This window comes from Myotis myotis, unplaced genomic scaffold, assembly GCF_014108235.1.
Source record: "Myotis myotis isolate mMyoMyo1 unplaced genomic scaffold, mMyoMyo1.p scaffold_m19_p_2, whole genome shotgun sequence".
NCBI lineage: Eukaryota > Metazoa > Chordata > Mammalia > Chiroptera > Vespertilionidae > Myotis > Myotis myotis.
In genome coordinates, this window is record NW_023416324.1 from 165,597,205 (window position 1) to 165,615,827 (window position 18,623).

General features: G+C 53.2%; 1 protein-coding gene across 1 annotated transcript; it reads left to right on the top strand.

The window, feature by feature from the left end:
* The first annotated feature begins 1,337 nt into the window (after nt 1-1,337).
* On the top strand, nt 1,338-10,051 carry CPN2 (carboxypeptidase N subunit 2). Its single transcript, XM_036352467.1, has 2 exons — nt 1,338-1,468; nt 8,115-10,051. Exon 2 carries the CDS (start codon nt 8,118-8,120, stop codon nt 9,759-9,761), a length of 1,644 nt encoding a protein of 547 aa, XP_036208360.1. The 5' UTR covers nt 1,338-1,468; nt 8,115-8,117; the 3' UTR covers nt 9,762-10,051.
* The last annotated feature ends 8,572 nt before the right edge of the window (nt 10,052-18,623 follow it).

Here is an 18,623-nt window from a genome sequence, read left to right on the forward strand (position 1 = left end):
GCTGCACATATCTGCAGTGTAATTTGACACGTGTGTACACACACACACACACACACACACACGCCTCCCCAGGCCCTTTGCCACAGATGAAAATGAAAAGACTAAATAACTTGTGGAAAGACTGGGTAGTTTATTGAAGAAGCAAGGTTCAAACCCAGATCTGTGGAATGCCAAATTTCTGTTGCTCACCATGACACTGACAGACACATTCTCTTTGTGGAGGCCAGTGTCGCTGCCTTAAGAACCTGTCCCCTTAGCCTGGGTGTGAGTTTTCTCCAGAGGTATGCCCACCTCCCCACCCTGCCAGCCTGCCCCACCCAGCCTGGCTGCTGCCGAGGGTGGGGCTGGGAGCACTCCGTTCACAGCCTTTCTCCCCTCTTACATGCCCCCATGTTTCCTGCCAAAGTGCAGATTGTCATATGTCCCTATTGAAAAATGCTACACGCTGTCAGGCCTTTGCAATTTGGCTGATGAAATCTGCTCACATGCAAAAAACACCCTTAGTTTGGACTTGAAAAAGAATAAATATTGATATCATGTGATAACTTTAAAAGCCATCAGAGTAGGGGGTGGAGATGGAAGAGGGCATAGGGAAGAAAAAAATAACAAAAGCCAGCAGAGTACTTTGAATGCTAGAATCTGGGCATTGAAAATGATCCTAGATTGCTTATCTCAGTCGGACCTTCACCCTGAAAACACACACACACACACACACACCCACACACACACACACACACACACACACACACACACACACACATGCGCGCATGCGCACAAGCATGCACATGTTCTTCTCTCGTTCTGCAGCCCCTGGATGAGCAGCTCCAGAGACAGGACAATCACAATCTCCCAAAGCAACTGGCCCCCCTGCATGGGGTGAAAACGTGTCTCTCCATATTGGGCCAAAATTTACCTCCTCAAGTCTTTCCCCCTTGTAGCTCAGAAAGGGTTTACAAAGTTGTTTTTTTAAACAAACAAACAAAACAATAAACCCACAACCTTCTTAGAATTGAACCTGGTGTTGAGAGCCAAGCAGGTGCCTGTGGCTGGCCCTCTGGCTGAGGCCTGGCTCCTGGAACCAGGGTGGCCTTTTGCAAGGAACGGTGTGAGAGCATGGACCCTGGTCCCACTTCTCACTCCTGGAGCCGCCTCCTGAATGCCCTGGGGTCCCAAAGGTGCCAAGTCTGTGACCTTAGATGGCTTCGGCCCCACGGGGGATCTGTCTGTGGGAGCAGGTCAGGATCATTTTGTAATATTCTGAGGCATTGCCCCAGATTCTCTGCTTCCTGTGACCTGGGTGACATTCCGGGAACACTCAAGCCACGTGAGGGGAGGAACCACTTCCTGGAACTTTGATCAGCTCTGGGCTGCTGGATCCACACTGACCACAGACCACAGACCACACCGGACACCCTTCTGCTCCCAAGGAAGAGCTAGGGCAGCAGGTCCCCCTGCCCAGCCCCTCACGGTAGGTCTCCTGGAGTCACTCTAGGGCTCCTGGGTCTGTGGGAACATGGGAGGAGGAACATGGAGTCCTGGCTGGGGGGCAGGAGGGGAGCTGGCCACTCCTTCCAGGCTTCACAGCATGTCCCCAACTCCAGGCAGGCTGAAGTGTCCCCACCCCTGCCCTGGGAGGAGAAGCCCCTGAGGGACTTCTGAAGCCCCTGATGTCCAGGGTGGTGCGGGGCTGAGGGAGGCAGGAGGCAGGTTGAGGGGGGCAGATTCCAGGAGAACAGTGCCCTGGTCCCTGCACTCGGGAGCTCCTGGTGCCTGGTGGGGTGCCGGGGCTGAGCAGCAGACCCTGAGCGGCGGATGAACAGGTTACTCTGACATACGTTTCTGTGAAAGAGAGGCTAAGGGGCTAGTTTACTTTAGGAGCAAATAGCCGTGATCGCCTGCCTCCTTAGACTTTTATTGTCACAACAGCTTGAACTCAAATTAAACTTTGGGTACAGTCAGCAGGGTAAGTATCCTTGAGAAAGCACATGCCACTACAAGGTCAGGTCTTTAAAGACTAAACACAGAGATTCCAGCAAAACACCCGGGGGATCGGACTTGTTTGGAAAAGTCAAGGTAGGGGCTGCCGCCTTCGGCAAGGTCCCCCAGAGGCCCCCACCTTTTGGAGAATTCTCCTTACAGACTTTCCAACCAAGCCCCGTGCTTCCCCGCAGTGGGGATAAGCAGGGTGACCATCATCCGCGTTTGCCTGGTTCCACGCTGGTGTGTGCCTGTCATCCTGGCAAAATTATCAATAGCTCTCCTTTTATTTCTGCTTTAGATGATGAAATACATAGTCACTCTAGGAATGAAATGTGTATGCTGCTACCTTTTATTGAACGTTTACTGTTTGCCAGGCACTGTGTTAAGTGCTTTATATTTGCTATCTAATTTAACATATTTATCACGCAATTGGGTATGAATTTCAAGCCTAAGGGATGGAGTTGTAATTATAGAGAGGGAAACTGAGGCTTAGAAAGATGGAGTGACCTGTCCAATCCCATGCAGCGAGCAGGCAGCACTGCTAGAATTTGAACCCCACTAATAGGATGAAGAGTCAGAGCTGAGCTTCGGGGTCACGCCAGCCATGAACACATTCCATCCAGGTCAGCACACAGGCCCGGGCAGCTTCTCAGTGCTCTCCCGTGAGCCAGATGCTGGGTGCACAGGCAGGTGGAGATGTTTCGGGCTCATCGGCAGGTGGTGCAGACGACTAGAATGCAGAGCAGAAGGACCAAGTGGTCAACGGGGGACATGAGTGGCTTGGGGGATCCAGAGAAGGCAGTCAAGAAAGGCTTCCCAGGGGAAGTGTGACTTGCACTGGCCTGGGAGGTAGGTGGAATGGGGGCAGGAAGCAGCAGGGAGAGAGCGGGAGGCACACATTCTGAAGTGGGAAGGCCGGGGAAGCGAGGGCTAGAGCTGGGCCCTGTGGGGAGCATTGGAAGAGAAGGCAGTGCCCAGCCCACAACCTTTTATTTCAGAACTAGAGGCCCAGTGCATGAAAATTCATGCAAGGGTAGGCCTTCCTTCCCTCGGCTGCCGGCACTGGCTTCCCTCTGGCCCCAGCTTGGTCAGGAAGGATGTCCAGTCTAATTAGCATATTACCCTTTTATCATTATAGATGTTAGCTATCCTCCTTCAGGAACCTTATGACAGCTGATAGACGAGCTCCATCAAGCCTTTGCATTGTAACTTTGAGGAAGGGAAAAAAATCAAGGAAGCCCCTAAAATGGGCCTGGAACTGTGCTGTGTTTTACACAATTATCTCAATGTTTATAATAACTTTCCACCTTATTACTTAAAAAAATGTAGAAAGTATATGATTAAACAAAAATTTTAAAAAATAAGTAAATCGCCCACAATCCTATTGTGCAGAGCTAAACAGGGCAAAGGTTTTGTGTATAATCTGAAGCTGTGGAGGGTCCCTTGGAGTCACTTCATTGGCATAAACTCAGGTGTGGCTGAAAGGGGCTGACTATGAATAACAAAAGATGCTCCCTCATCACCCGGGAAATTCCAAGCGTTCTTGGAGCTCTGTGCCAGGAACCAGGAAGAAGGCCAAATATATATTTCTGATTATATCACAACATCACACACCCAATGCTATGACACCCCAAGGGGTGAGAAATTTGCTTGTTATCTCGCTTAATTACCACAGTAAGCCTAACAGCACTGTAATTTAGGGAGTAGCATTATGATGATGACTGCTCTCAATTTACAAAGGCAGGCACTGGAACTGAGGGCCTGTTTCACTGCCTGGGACACACTGGGCAGCAGGTTGGGGAGGGCCGACCAGCTAGGGAGGGACAGAGGCAGGAGCCCATGGCAGGTCTGACTGCCTCAGCCACGTGGCTTATTTTCCTGGGTTGAGGGAAGGAGACTGAGGTCCAGGGAGCAGCAGGCCTGCCCTGGGTCCCTGGGCGAGGCAGCCAGGGGCTCTGGGCTCCCGTCACCCTCTGGGAGCAGTGAGCGGCAGCTCTGTGGTGGATGACAGACTGGCTTGTGGCACACACAGAAATGTACCAACCCAACAGCAATTTGAGAAGAGGAAAGAGTTCATTTGCAACCAGTAATCTCCACCCCCGAAAAAAACAGGCTTGCTGAGAGCATGGAACATTTTTGTGGCCATTTCTAGTCTGTACATAAGTGCAGAAGTGGTTTTCCAGATGGGAAGCAGGGATCTTCTGGCTGCTGTCCCACTGTCCTCCACAGTGCCCAGGCAGGGGCACGTCCTATCTCTAGAGCCCCCAGGGACCTGCTCTTGAGGGTGGGGTGGGGAAGGGGCCCAAGTTTGGGGCATCCTGGCCAGAGCCATTAGAATCTGTGCTTGACTAAACCAAGGACAAAACAATTACCCCTTTCCCTGGGCTGGGAGGAAAGAGGCAGAAAAAGTGCTGTAGTCACCAACCTCGCTGGTCCATAAAGGAGGTGGTTGAATGATCTCATCCGTTATTCCATGGCCAACCTCTGTGACTACTTCAGAACAGCTGGGGCTGGCTGGGACTCAGAGGAATCAGGGTGAGTACTGCTGCTCTGGATGGATACCGAAATGCTCTGGGCATGAAAACAACAATGATAGCTGGCAACATGGAGTGCGCATAGCAGTTACTCCAGAAGTTTGTGCAAAACAGATCCTCGGCTCCCATACTGTGCAAGGCTGTGATTCAGTAGAATGAAAAGTCCAGGAACCCACAACACTTCATTAAGTAAAAAGAACAGACCATTTTCAAATGAGTGCTCTTAGACCTTTACAGTAAACAGCCCTTTCAATGGCAGCAAGTGGGGAACCAGAGGGTGTCCACTATGCTGGCTCTGGGTCTGGGTTTTCAGAGCATTTTCTCATTCAATCCTCAGAACAACCCCATGAGGGAGGTAGTATTGAAGCTCATTGTTTTAAAGATGAGAACACTGAAGCACAGAGAGGTGAGGCAATTCAGTTAAGGCCCAGAGCTAATAAGGGATGGAGACAAGATTTGAATCTGGACTGACTCTAGAGCAGCGGTTCTCAACCTGTGGGTCGCGACCCCTTTGGGGGTCGAACGGCCCTTTCACAGGGGTCGCCTAAGACCATCGGAAAACACATATATAATTACATATTGTTTCTGTGATTAATCACTATGCTTTAATTATGTTCAATTTGTAACAATGAAAATACATCCTGCATATCAGATATTTACATTACGATTCACAACAGTAGCAAAATTACAGTTATGAAGTAGCAACGAAAATAATTTTATGGTTGGGGGTCACCACAACATGAGGAACTGTATTAAAGGGTCGCGGCATTAGGAAGGTTGAGAACCGCTGCTCTAGAGCACAAACCATTAGCCATTCTAGAGCGATGTGAGAACGGTTAAACGTGGCTCCTTTAAAATTATCAGTGTTCCTCACCGTTAGTACCATCCCTGCCTCCTTCTGCCCCAGTAGACTGGGGCAAGGGGGTGTCTGGCCTACACTTTAGAGGCCCTGTCTGGCCCTCTTCCCACCATGACATCCCAAGGGGTGAGAAGTTTGCAAGATCAAAGGGACACACCCATCAGAGGCTGTGCCCCATTCTAAAGCCTGTTTTCAGTATCCGGGACCCAGGGCTCGTGTGGATCGCCTCTCCAGGCCAACCATTTCACGGAAGTGAATATGAGGTCTCTACTCACAGCACTGGAGAGAGTCGGGGGGAGAGAAGGGGACAGACAGTAGGCGAGGTCCCTTGTATGCTCTCACTATGGGCCCTGCCAATGTGAGGAGCAGGCCTGTGTACCCTGCCCTGTCCACTGCCGTGGTGTGGAAGCCTGAGGCTTGTTCCTTGCTCTCTCGTGCCCTGAGTAGCCGGCAGGCAGTTGCTGTCATACCCCCACGGAGTGAAATCCACCTCCTGTGGCTAACTCAGCGTCTGTGTGCACCGAGGAGCCTCAGGGACGTGTGCCGTTTCTCAGGGAGAAGTTGTCCCTTCTCTACAGGCTGAAAAATTCCTGGAAAAACTGTTTAGTGTCTATAGCGGGGCTTTGGTAAGCACCAAGTTTGCGGGAGACTGTCACACAAGAAGCCCTTTAACCTGAAGCTGAATTTTGTGATGGAGGTGGCAGCCAGAAGAGGGCAGCAGAGAGGCAGCTAGGGGCCAGTTGTGAGTTTTTACTGAAACAGGACAATTGCGAAGAATTAGGATTATGTTGCGTGAGGATTTTCCTTCTTTCCTTCCTTCCCTCCTTCCTCCCCTCCTCCCTCCCTCCCTCTCTCCTTCCCTTCCTACCTTTCTTCTTTCCCTCCCTCCCCCCTCCCTCCCTCATCCTCCCTTCCTTCCAAATGTATTTTATTTGAAAGGCATTTTGTTTTTCCTACTTTTTTAGTGTTCAGATAATTTTTTTTCTGAAATGATGGTGGCTTGCAACATTTAACAATAATTTACATAGTTTATTAATTGCTCTCTCTACTAGTATCTCAGACACTGATCTAAAAACTTTACTTGTATTTATTCATTTAGTCCCAAATTAACCTAACAATAGACACTATAATTATCTCCATTTTACAGATAAAAATTGAAGCGCAGACGGGTTAAGTAACAAGCCCAAGGTCTCATAGCTGACGCTAGGTAAAGCTGGAATTCTAACTTATGGAATCTGAACCCCTACAAGACATATAGATCATAGTGTGGGCGGGAACAGCAGTAACCTGGGAGGTGTACTCCCCCTAGGGGGGCAACTAAGCCCAGATCAGATGGTCTTGTCACGTAGGAATGTGAGTCCACTGCCCCTAAATCATCTGGAAATCTGGACTACTTAAAAAAAAAATTTAAATATGTTTCATTGATGTTTTAGAGAGAGAGGAAGGGAAAGGGAGAGAGAAACATCAATCGGCTACCTCGTGCATGAACCCTACTGGGGATCGAGCCTGCAACCTGGGCATATGCACTGACCAGGAATCCAACCATGACCTCTCAGTGCATGGGATGATGCTCAACCAACTGAGCCATACCAGCCAGCACCTGAAATCCGGAGTTTTAATGTGATACTTCTCTGTTTTTACATGTTGGCCTAATGGCTCATGCATAGAAAGGACTGAAACACAGACAAAACACAGTTTTAAGCTGAATCACCGACTTGTGACCTATGGGTGGATGCTGGCATATTTTTTCTTAAAAATTAATATTTAGTAAACTAAAAACCTGGTCCCCTTCCCTTATTTAAAACAAAACCTACTGGTCTATGAAATCCCTGCAGCTGGGACCTCCTGTCTGGGCGCTTTGGGGAGCTCCATGGCCCCCTGCTGGTGGGGGTGGGATGTCAGGGGCAGGAGGACAGCATTTCAGGCCATGGGCTGGTTTCAAGATAAGAGCCCGCTTGTGCTGAGGCTGCCTTCACTCTCAGCAGATGTGCAGAGAGCAGATGGTACGGTCTCTTCATAACGAGGCTCTGGAATGTGCTGAGATATGGAAACTCAGGGAGAGTGTGGTTTAAAAATTTCCAATTTAGGAATAATCTGCCCATAGTTCACATATTATCTTAAAAATTCCCCGATCGACGTAGTCTTTTCTTCCTTTCTTCCATGCCTTTCTGCCCCTGCCTCCAATCTGGAACAACATGGGGAGCCCAGGAGACCCAGGCGTTGGGCCTGCTGCCCACCTGCAGCGGCTGTGGACAGGCCATGGGACCTCCTCGCTGTGGGGAGGCGAGAACCCTGGTCCTGCCGACCTTGCAAGGCTGCCACGAGGTGGTAGGAAAACCATGAAAAACATAAACTGGCCCTGGCCGGTTTGCTCAGCGGATAAAGCCTGGACCTTTGATTCTGGTCAAGGGCAGGCTCCATTCTGGCCCTGGTCCGGGCTCCTGTGGGAGGCAACAGATCGATGTGTCTGGCAGGCGGATGTTTCTCTCTCTGCCTCTCCCCCTCCCTCCCACTCTCTCTAAAAAGCAAAGGAAAAGTATCCTCCGGTGAGGATTAACAGAAAATAAAAACAAATAAATACACGAGTTCTTTAAAAAACAAGAACGTACACTGCTGTCCAAACGGCTGGCCTCCCTGACAGCCGATGCCCATTTCCTGGCTCCCCGGCCCGCGCACTGGCCACCGGGCCGCACAGCCCCGCACAGACAGCCCTTCCCCCTTCTCTTCCCGCCCGGGTCTAGGAGATGCTTCCTGGCGCCTGGCTGCCCGGGGCCTGCCTCCTGCTCCTGGCCCGGCTCGCCCGGCCCTGCCCTGCGGGCTGCGACTGCTTCGCCCGGGAGGTGTTCTGCTCCGACGAGGAGCTGGCCGCGGTCCCGCGGGACATCCCGCCCGGCGCCACCGACATCGTCTTCGTGGAGACGGCGTTCACCGCGGTGGGCGCCAGGGCCTTCGGCGGCAGCCCCAACCTCACCAAGGTGGTCTTCCTCAACACCCAGCTCTCCCGCCTGGAGCCCGATGCCTTCGGGGGGCTGCCCGGGCTCCGGGACCTGGAGGTCACCGGCAGCGCCTTTTCCAGCCTCAGCGCTGACATCTTCTCCCACCTGGCCTCGCTGGGCAAGCTCACCCTCAACTTCAACAGGCTGGAGGCGCTGCCGGAGGACCTCTTCCGCCACGTGGACGCCCTGCAGTCCCTCCAGCTGCAGGGCAACCTGCTGCCGACGCTGCCCGCCAGGCTCTTCCAGCCACTGGCGCGCCTGGAGACCCTCAACCTGGCCCAGAACCAGCTGGCCCAGCTGCCCGACGAGCTGTTTGCGCCCCTGGGCAGCCTGCAGACGCTGCAGCTGAGCAACAACGCGCTCTCCCGCCTGCCCCCGCGCCTGTTCGCGGGCCTGGGCCGCCTGCGGGAGCTCTTCCTGGACGGCAACGGCATCTCGGAGCTGCCCCCGGCCGTGTTCTCGCAGCTCTTCCGCCTGGAGAAGCTGTGGCTGCAGCGCAACGCCCTGGGCCACCTGCCGCCCTCCGTCTTCTCCTCGCTGGGCAGCCTGACCTTCCTGAACCTGCAGGGGAACGCGCTGCGGGTGCTGCCCGCGGGCCTCTTCGCCCACAGCCCGGGCCTATCCGGCCTGTCCCTGTCCCACAACCAGCTGGAGACCGTCTCCGAGGGAGCCTTCTCCGGGCTGTCCAACCTCAGCTCGCTGACGCTGTCTCACAACGCCATCGCCCGCCTCCCCGCCGGCGTCTTCAGGGGCCTGACCGAGCTGGTCAAGCTCAACCTGGGCAGCAACAACCTGACAGCGCTGCACGCAGACCTCTTCCAGAACCTGACCAAGCTCGAGCTGCTCAGCCTCTCCAGGAACCTGCTGGCCACGCTGCCCCCGGGCATCTTCGACACCAACTACAACCTCTTCAACCTGGCCCTGCACGGCAACCCCTGGCAGTGCGACTGCCACCTGGCCTACCTCTCCAGGTGGCTGCGCCAGTACAGCGACAGGCTCTTCAACATCCAGACCTACTGTGCGGGCCCCGCCTACCTGAAGGGCCAGGTGGTGCCCGCCTTGAAGGAGGAGCAGCTGGTGTGCCCGGTCACCCGAGACCGCGTGGGCTACCAGGCCCCGGGGCCGGAGGACAGGGAGCCCGGGGACAGCTGGGATCTGGTTGCGGAGGACCGGGCAGCCCGGAAACGGTGCACCTACAGCAACCCCGAAGGCACCGTGGTGCTGGCGTGTGACGATGCCCAGTGTCGCTGGCTGAACGTCCAGCTGTCGCCCAGGCAGGGCTCAGGCTCCCCGGGAATGACGTTCAACGCAGCTCAGGGATGGGAACTGAAGTCGAGCTGCGGCTCTGTGAGGGTCACTGTGTCTATTGAGGCTCGGACAGGGGACCCCTAGGTGCAGGGTAGACAGAGCTCGGGGCCTCGTGACCTCTGGGGCCTGACCAAGCAAGAGGTGGGGGCACAGGGGGAGCTGGAGCTGGGTTTTCAGATGCAAAGGAGGGAGGTCCTTGGCCAAGGTGGAGGAGGCCACGCCCACCCTGAGTCTCCTCCTCCTCCTCCTCCATCTTCCGCTCTGAGTCTGAGACCTGAACTTCCTTAAGCTTTGCAAAGCAGCCATTAAAGCTGCATCATGGCCTGGAGAATAAAATACGGCCACTCCCCTGGTGTTTTTCTATTATGTCTATTATTTAATACCCGCCCCGCTCTCACCCCCACCCTGGAGTTCCACCCCTTAGGCACCTGCCACCCTCTTCGACATCCAGTTCAAAAGCCAAATGACTGTTTCTATCCCCCCCCTCCCCAATTTGTTTTTAATTGATAAAGGAGGCGATAGAAGCACAGGTGACCAGAAAGATGAAGGGCAAGGGTGGGCTCTGGTGTGTTGGGAACTCCTGGTCTGAGCCTCTGCCTGCAGGCTGCTTCCGGGTGAAAGGTGCCTTGGGAAGGGAAACACCAGCTGTTTGGCTTTCGCTGCAGGAAACCCCAGAGGAGGAGCGGGCTGCGCCTGCTCAGCAGACAAGATAATTAAGAGAAAACACCAAAACCTCACAGCCCACAGTGTGGTGATTGCCAGAGGGAAAGGGGGTGGGGGAGGTAGAAGAGTGAAAGGAGACTTGACTTGGGGTGATGAACATACAGTACAGTGTAAAGGTGATGTGTTATGGAACTGTACCCCTGAAACCTATATAATTTTATTAACCAATGTCATCCCAATATGTTCAATAAAAAGGGGGGGGGAGGAAGGAAGGGAGGAAAGAAGGAAGGAAGAAAGGAAGGAAGGAAGGAAGGAAGAAAGGAAGGAAGGAAGAAGGAAGGAAAGGAAGGAAGGAAGGAAGGAAGGAAAGAGGGAAGGAAGGGAAGGAGGAAAGAGGGAAGGAAGGAAGGAAGGAGTTAAGGAAGGAAGGGAGGAAGGAAGGAAGGAGTTAAGGAAGGAAGGGAGGAAGGAAGGAAGGAAGGAAGGAAGGAAGGAAAGATGGAAGGAAGGAAGGAAGGAGTTAAGGAAGGAAGGGAGGAAGGAAGGAAGGAGGTTAAGGAAGAAGGGAGGAAGGAAGGAAGGAGTTAAGGAAGGAAGGGAGGAAGGAAGGAGGAAGGAAGGAAGGAGGGAAGGAAGGAAGGAAGGAAGGAAGGAAAGAGGGAAGGAAGGAAGGAAGGAGTTAAGGAAGGAAGGGAGGAAGGAAGGAAGGAGTTAAGGAAGGAGGGAGGAAGGAAGGAAGGAAGGAAGGAAAGAGGGAAGGAAGGAAAGAAGGAAGGAAGGAAGGAAGGGAGGAGGAAGGAAGGAAGGAAAGAGGGAAGGAAGGAAGGAAGGAAGGAAGGAAGGAAGGAAGGAAGGAAGGAAGGCAGGCGCTGAGGAGAGAGGAGGGAGGACGGTGAGTTGAGAGGGCTGGGATGGAAGCACTTCAGTCTTAGTTTTCTCACAGCACCTGACTCTGTGCCAGTCATTCACTGACATTCTTCTCCCTGGTTTTCAGGACACCACGCTCTTACTCAAGCTTGGCCATTCTTTCGGTCTTCCCCAGCCACCTCTTCCATGTTTGCCTCCTCAGGGTTCACTGTCCTTGGCCTCCCTGGGCAATCTCATGCATGCCCTGGAGTCCGATGCCACCTCTACACTGATGACCCCAATCTCCACCTCAGGCTCCGGTCTCTTCGGCCCCCTGCTGAGCTAACTGCCTGCTCAGCAGCCCTGTGTCCTGTCATCACAGTCACAAGCACAGCTAAGCCAAACTCTGCCCCTACTTCTCCTGATGCCCACCAGCAAATCGCCAAGCCTAGGAGCTGGGAGTGTTCTCCAATCTCTCCTCCTATTAAGCCTCAAGATCAACTAATCAAAGAGTGCTTCCAGTATCCCCTTCTTCCTTTCTCCTTTCCATTTCCCAGCCTGGGGAGGCGCTGTCTCCCCGCAGAGTCATCTTGCAGCCTGCCACCTGGTTTCCCTGCCTGCAGTATAGACTGGCTTGGGTGAATGCTGGGGTCAGGGAGGGAGAAATGAATCAGATGTATAGCCGGCCCTCCAGGAGACCCAGCTCTGGTGGGAGATACTGGACAAGGCCACATGGGACAAAAACACAAGCATAAAGGGTTCAGTGCTTGGCAAGCCCTGGGGCGTTCAGGGAGGTGGAGGCCTGGGCTAGCCCATACCTTAGGGAAGGCTGCCTTTGATCCCAGGCCTTGAGGGGCAACAAGTAGTGCAAGGAGGGCACTAGAGATGTGTGCAAGAGGAGCGTGAGCCGAGGAATAGAGTCAGGCCAGCGGGGAGGTCAGGGCCGTGGCGTCTGGAGCTGCTATTGGTGGGAGAGGAAAGGAGAAGATATGGCTGAAAAGCCAGCTGGAGCCAGGTTCTGCAAGACCTCCAAGGTCCAAGTGAGAAGTTGGTGTATTTATTAAGGATGCTGGGAAGTTACTGAAGGACTCTGTGCAGGTCCATGCTCCTGCCTGCGCTTTAAACGCTGGCTGAGTGCAGTGTGAGGAGAGCAGAGGCAGGGAAAACAGTGTGGACGTTCCCTGACTTGAGTTCAGAACATGAGGGCCAGGGAGAGGGCCAGGGATGCTAGGGAAATAGAGGTTTCAGGATCTGAGCAGCGCATACACAGATGGCTTAAAAGACCTAAATGTAAATTACTGGATGGGAACTTAAACTGTGCAGGCATCACTTTGCAACCATTAATCCTACAAAAATTATAAAGCTGGATCAGGTCCAGTGTGGGCCAGGATGTGGGCATAGGGGCCCTTCACATACCGCTGGCGGCACCGTGTCTCTGAGGACACTCCAGCACAGCCGTTCTCAACCTGTGGGTCTCGACCCCTTTGGGGGTCGAACGACCCTTTCACAGGGGTCGCCTAAATACATCCTGCATATCAGATATTTACATGACGATTCATAGCAGTAGCAAAATTACAGTTATGAAGTAGCAACGAAAATAATTTTATGGTTGGGGGTCACCACAACATGAGGAACTGTATTAAAGGGTCGCAGCATTAGGAAGGTTGAGAACCACTGCGCAGGTCTGAGTCAAATAGAGGGTTTGCTGGGGGGGGGGGGGGGTCAGGGATCAGATGGGTGGGGTTGGAAGATGGGGGACCAGGAGAAGCCTGAAGTGAGTCACAAGTTTCTCGCCTGGGGGCAGGGAGGAGAGGAGGACAGTGAGGCCATTAATACAAAGGCAGGAGTAGGTTTGAGGAAAGGAAGGAGCAAGATTCCACCTTGCAGTATGACTGATGGAAGAGAAAATATGTGTGTGTTTGTAAAGAACCCAAAACAGTCACACATGGTACGTTCTCAAGAAAAAGTTATGACTGTTATTATTATTTCTAGAGAAGTGTGGTGGGTGTTGGGGGCGGCAAGAACTGGCCAATTGCTTGGCCATCGCAATTTTTTGCCTGTTTCCATCGGTGTCTCTGGGAGAACGTTAAAGTTGCTAGTATGATATCAAAATCATATTATTTGGGAGGATTGGAAATGCCATTTACAAAAATTTTCAGTGCTAACAGTGGATATTGGAAAACTGAACGGCGCCGCCAAAGAGTAGACCGTTTAGCACAACGCAGGTCCAATGATGATTTTTTCCCCTCCTTTTAAGCTTGCAGCTGCAGACATTTCATTTTAACCTCTCACAAACCTGCGAATGTTCTGATTCTGGGTCTCAGGCGCCCCCTTGTGGCTTCCTGGAAGAATGGCTCTCCTCACCGGGAGTAATAATCCTTAAAGAGGATTTACTACCAGGAAGTCACAAGGCGGACCCCGGGCGGGACAACCGAGCAGATGGGCACTTCCCGGCAGGCGGGCGGAGCTGCCCAGGCGCTGTCCCCTGCAATCCTGGGAACGTGCCGGGTTTGCTGGGGGCTCGCGACGGAGGAGCGGCCTGTGCGGAGGCAGAGGTCCTCACCACCGACTTTGGACACGCGTGGATGGTCTAGTTTGTCCTACAGGCGCTGCAAGTCCTGGCTGGCAGGACAACCCTGCAGAGCGCGGCGGTCAGACGGCGATGGGTGGAACCCTGTCCTGCAGGGCGGGTGTGCTCTCCGCCTGGCAGCAACCCCGAGTACACACAGAAGTGGTCTTAGCTTCCAGGGCCGCACTGTCGCTTGGAAGATTGTGCTTTGTTTTCTTTGCAATTTTATTAAGAGTTGTTCAGCGTTTTAGAAAATCCTTTCCTTTTTGGGAATACTTAATCTTCATTTTAAAAAGCCAAATACAAAGAAAAAGCAACTTCACTTCTCCTTTACTCTTAAATTCATCCTTTACTCAGTATAAGTAGATGAGAGCCTTTAAATACTTCACCAAGTCTCTGGTGAGGTCTTAGCCAAGCATTTACACCTAGAAACGAATATATATATATATATATATTAATGATAACCTCTCTTTTATTTCTAATTTATGATAGTTAGAACATTTAGTTTTAAAACTCACGGAGATCTGATGATATCATCTGTGTAATTTATTTAGGAGACAGAAGGGAGTGTTAAGGATTATCCTATCCCATCTTATCTAATAAAATAGAAACATGCAAATTGACCATACCTTCGCTATACTCACAAGCCATGCCCACCAGCCAATCAGAGCAACTATATGCAAATTAACTCAACCAAGATGGCAGCACGGAGCTGGAGCAAGCAGGAGGCTTAGTTGCCCCAGTGGTGGAGGAAGCCAAGCTTCCCGCCTGCCCTGGCCGGCTGTTGGCTCCGCTCAAGGCAACAAAGTTTCCATTACAGAAGATAAATGAATCCCAGATACTGGCTTCCAGCCAGCCTCCACTGGGAGCTTGGGTGGCTGGGGGCCATGGCCAGCCTGCAAACAGCCATCAGCCCTCACCCAGTCTGGCCAGGCACCCCAGCAGGACCCCCCACACCTTCAAGCTGAGGGACCCCCCCCCCCCCAGTACACAAATTTTTGTGCACCGGGCCTCTAGTACTATAATAAAAGGCAAATATACGAATACACCGAATGGCAGAACAACTGGTCGCTACGATGTGTGCTGACCATCAGGGGGGGGGGTGTGCGGAACATGGCAGACGTGGGCTGTGGCAGGATGGTGGAGCAGGTGAGTGGAGGCATCAGACCAAGGTGGGGCATCGGTTGCTGTCATCAGGGTGAGCCTCTGGTGGTTACTGAAAATTCTTTGCTCCCAAGTGCCATGGTCCCACCCGGTGCTCGCACCCACTGCTAGTGCCCAGCGCCGGTCCCAATCGCTTGGCACCATCAGTGGCTGCTGGCCCTGATTGCCCCTGAGGGCTTCTCCACCTTCCCCTGCTCCTGAGGGGCAATTGGGGGCAGCAGGAGCAGGGCTTCCAGCAGACAGAGGACCAGGGGCCACGGTGGGAGGGGCCAGGTGGGGGCGTGGAGGATGGGCAGAGACCCACCCCTGTGCTACCACAGCCTTGTGGCCTACAGTTCCTTTAAAGGTGCATGAATTCGTGCACTGGGCCCCTAGTTTGCTATAAAAAGAGTGTTGGATCTGTCAGGAGACCCATTGTTCCAAAGTAACAGAAGGAGCAAAAGCTAGATGTCAGGGTCTCCAGAGAAATAGAAACTAGTAAGTAGGATTTATAGAGAGAGAGCGACAGGGGAATCACAGAGGCGAGAAGTCCCCAGATCTGCCATCCGCAAGCAGAGAACCTGTGAGTCAGTGGTGCAATTCCATCATAGCCCAAAGGCCTGAGAACCAGGAGCTCCAGAGGGGAGGAGAGGATGGAGGTCTCGGCTCAGCCAGAGAGGAAAGTCGTTGGTCCTTCCTCAGCCGTTGTGTTCCATTCTGGCCCCCAGTGATGGATGATGCCTCCCCACATTGGTGAGTGCAAAATCTTCACTCGGCCTAAATTCAAATACTTTTCTTCTCAGGAAACATCCTCACAGACATACCCTCCAAGGTGTGCTTGTCTGGCCTGTGCAGGAGGGTGGGAGGTACCTGGGGCGGGGGGGCAGCCAGGGTCTAGACTCTCAGACCTCTGGCCGCAGCTGGACTTCTGGGCCACAACTGATGTTCAGAGTGCATCATGCCTTGTGGCCGTCCCAGTTCACCTTTCCAGCTACAGGTCCCCGTGTGCTTCTTTCCTGCTACAGATCCCCACGTGCTTCTGCCCTTGTTCTCAGCAGCACAACATACACTCGGCAGTGAGGGCTCCACTGGCTCTCCCCTGCCACCCGGGGCTTTTGGGGGTGTGTTACAACCAGCACACTTGCTGCAGTTCGTCTTGCACCTGTACCTGAAGCTCCGGTCTTTTGTCACCATCATCAGCCCTGGCACCCAAAGGCCTGTCCCTGTGCCCTCAAGGCTGAGAAAGCTGTCAAGAAGGGGGGCAGGCCCCGACAGAACTCCTCCCTGAGAAATCCCGTTGCGCCACCCCGAAGCCAGTGAGGTCACACACGTCCTCCTGCACGAGAGGAAACATGGCTCTCAGGAAAGGACAGGGGCCTCTGGCTTAGACTTGGAGGCTGAAAGGGGCTGTGTAGTCAGTCCCTGGACCAATTCTCTGTTTGTTCTGAAATCTGGGTCAGCCCCTGCTCCTTGGTATGTGACCATTGTTCTGACATCTGTGAAGCTGGCAAACTCGTGATGTCCTCTGGAGTCTTAAAAATCGGATCTATGGAATTGGCATGTCCTAGCAAATGACAATCAAAGGCCTTGGCAATATGTATTGCTAGACCCACTGCTTTTGCCCACACACACATCGCATATTTAAATCTATATCTCTAAAACCCTAATGTGCAAATAGATCAAATGGTGTAACAACCGAACAACTGAATAACCGAACAACCAGTCGCTATGACATGCGCTGACCACCAGGGTGTGCGCAGAACACGGCGGGCATCGGTAGCAGGCAGCTGGGTGCGGAACATGGCGGGTGTCAGCCACGGCAGGATGATGGAGCAGGTGAGCGGGGGCACCGGACCAAGGCAGGTTGCCGGTTGCTGTCTTTGGGGCGAGCCTCTGGTGGTTACTGAAAATTCTTTGCTCCCGCGTGCCATGGTCCTGCCTGGTGCTCGCACCTGCTGCCAGCACTGGCCCCACTTGCACTTGCTACCAGCACTGGAGCCGCTGCTCACACCCGCTGATGGCACCGGCCCTCCTCACACCCATTGTTGGCACCTGCCCCAATCGCAAGCTGTCAGCAGATGTGAGCAGGACTGGCGCCTTCCTCATGTGGGATCAGTGGCGGGGTTGGGGCTGGCAGACAGGGACCGGGGGCTGTGGTGGGAGGGGCCAGGTAGGGGCATGGAGGATGGGCTGAGGCCCACCCCTGTGCCCACCACATCCTCGTGGCCCACAGTTCCTTTCAAGGTGCACAAATTCATGCACTGGGCCCCTAGTCAAAATATAAGAACTCATTCATACAAAATGTCACTATCTAACCTCTATGGCTCCAAATTAGAGCTATAAGCCCGGAAGGGGGTGGGGGGGTGGAGGCATGAAGCAGCCCAGATCAGTTTCCAGTGCCTTCGATGAGCTGGTGCATTTGCTCCCAGGAACATCCCTCCACTCAGCCTGCTCACCTTTATGCCAGACACAAGTCCATCAGGACAGGAACTGCAAGAGCACAGCTGCCTGGGCTGCTTAGTGGCGGGCAGCGGGTGGCCCCGAGGGCAACGTGATCCAGCTGGAGCCTGAAGTCAGTGATGAGCTGAGGTGGGTAATGGGGACCGCGAGCTCCTGGAACAGTGAACATCACATAAATACTGTCTTCATTGTGTGCCTGTGAAAGCCGAGCCTGGGGCAAGGACACAATGTAGTTTAATCAGGAGGGGGTCCCAGGAAGCAAGGACCATGAGGGAAGAGGAGGAACACCAACCCCAGGATGTGCCGTGGAAGCTGCTGCTGTGGGCACCAGGCTCCTTCCTCCGGGACGGCCTGAGAAGCATCCAGGTCACCAGAGCTGCCCTCCAAGAGGACAAGAGGCGGAGCCTTTGTCCACCTCCAGCGTCCATTACCCCACACGTCTGGGACGTGGGCATGGGGGACCCCAGAGGGCACAGCGGCAGTGGAAAGCCAGGCTTGAAATGGGCAGCTCTTGTCCACGATGCAGAACTGAAGCTGGTCCCACTGGCGGGGTTCAGTGGTTGAGCATCAACCTATGAACCAGGAGGTCACGGTTCGACTCCTGGTCAGGGCACATGCCTGGGTTGTGGGCTCGATCCTCAGTCGGGGGGTGGATAGGAGGCAGCTGATCAATGATTCTTTCTCATCACTGATGTGTCTATCTCTCTCTACCTCTCCCTTCCTCTATGCCAGTGGTCGGCAAACTTCAGCTCGCAAGCCACATGTGGCTCTTTGGCCCCTTGAGTGTGGCTCTTCCTGAGCCTTAGGAGTACCCTAATTAAGTTAATAATAATGTACCTACCTATATAGTTTAAGTTTTAAAAATTTGGCTCTCAAATTTCAATCATTGTACTGTTGATATTTGGCTCTGTTGACTAATGAGTTTGCCGATCACTGCTCTATGCAATCAATCAGATAAAAAGATAAAAAATAAAAACCCGAAGCCGCTGTTGAAAAATGGGCAAGATGAAAGCCTCTGCGGCAAGTACCCCCTGTTTATAGCAGCAGCTATAAATAATAGGGGTGTTAGGGTTAAATGTTTTATCAGTTAACAGGAAAAGCCCTCAGTTCTCCAGAGGATGAGCCAATCAGAATGCAATGCAAGGGGGCTCTGGGTTCCCAGGGTGACCGGGGGCTGTTGGGACCAGCCTGTGTACCTGTGGATCTACTCATGCGTGTGCCATGGACGCAGCAACACACGGGGCCATTGCAAGAGGAAGCACCAG

What these genes read in the sequence shown, in the direction of transcription:
- CPN2 (XM_036352467.1), top strand. Translation starts at nt 8,118, where the DNA reads ATGCTTCCTGGCGCCTGGCTGCCCGGGGCCTGCCTCCTGCTCCTGGCC.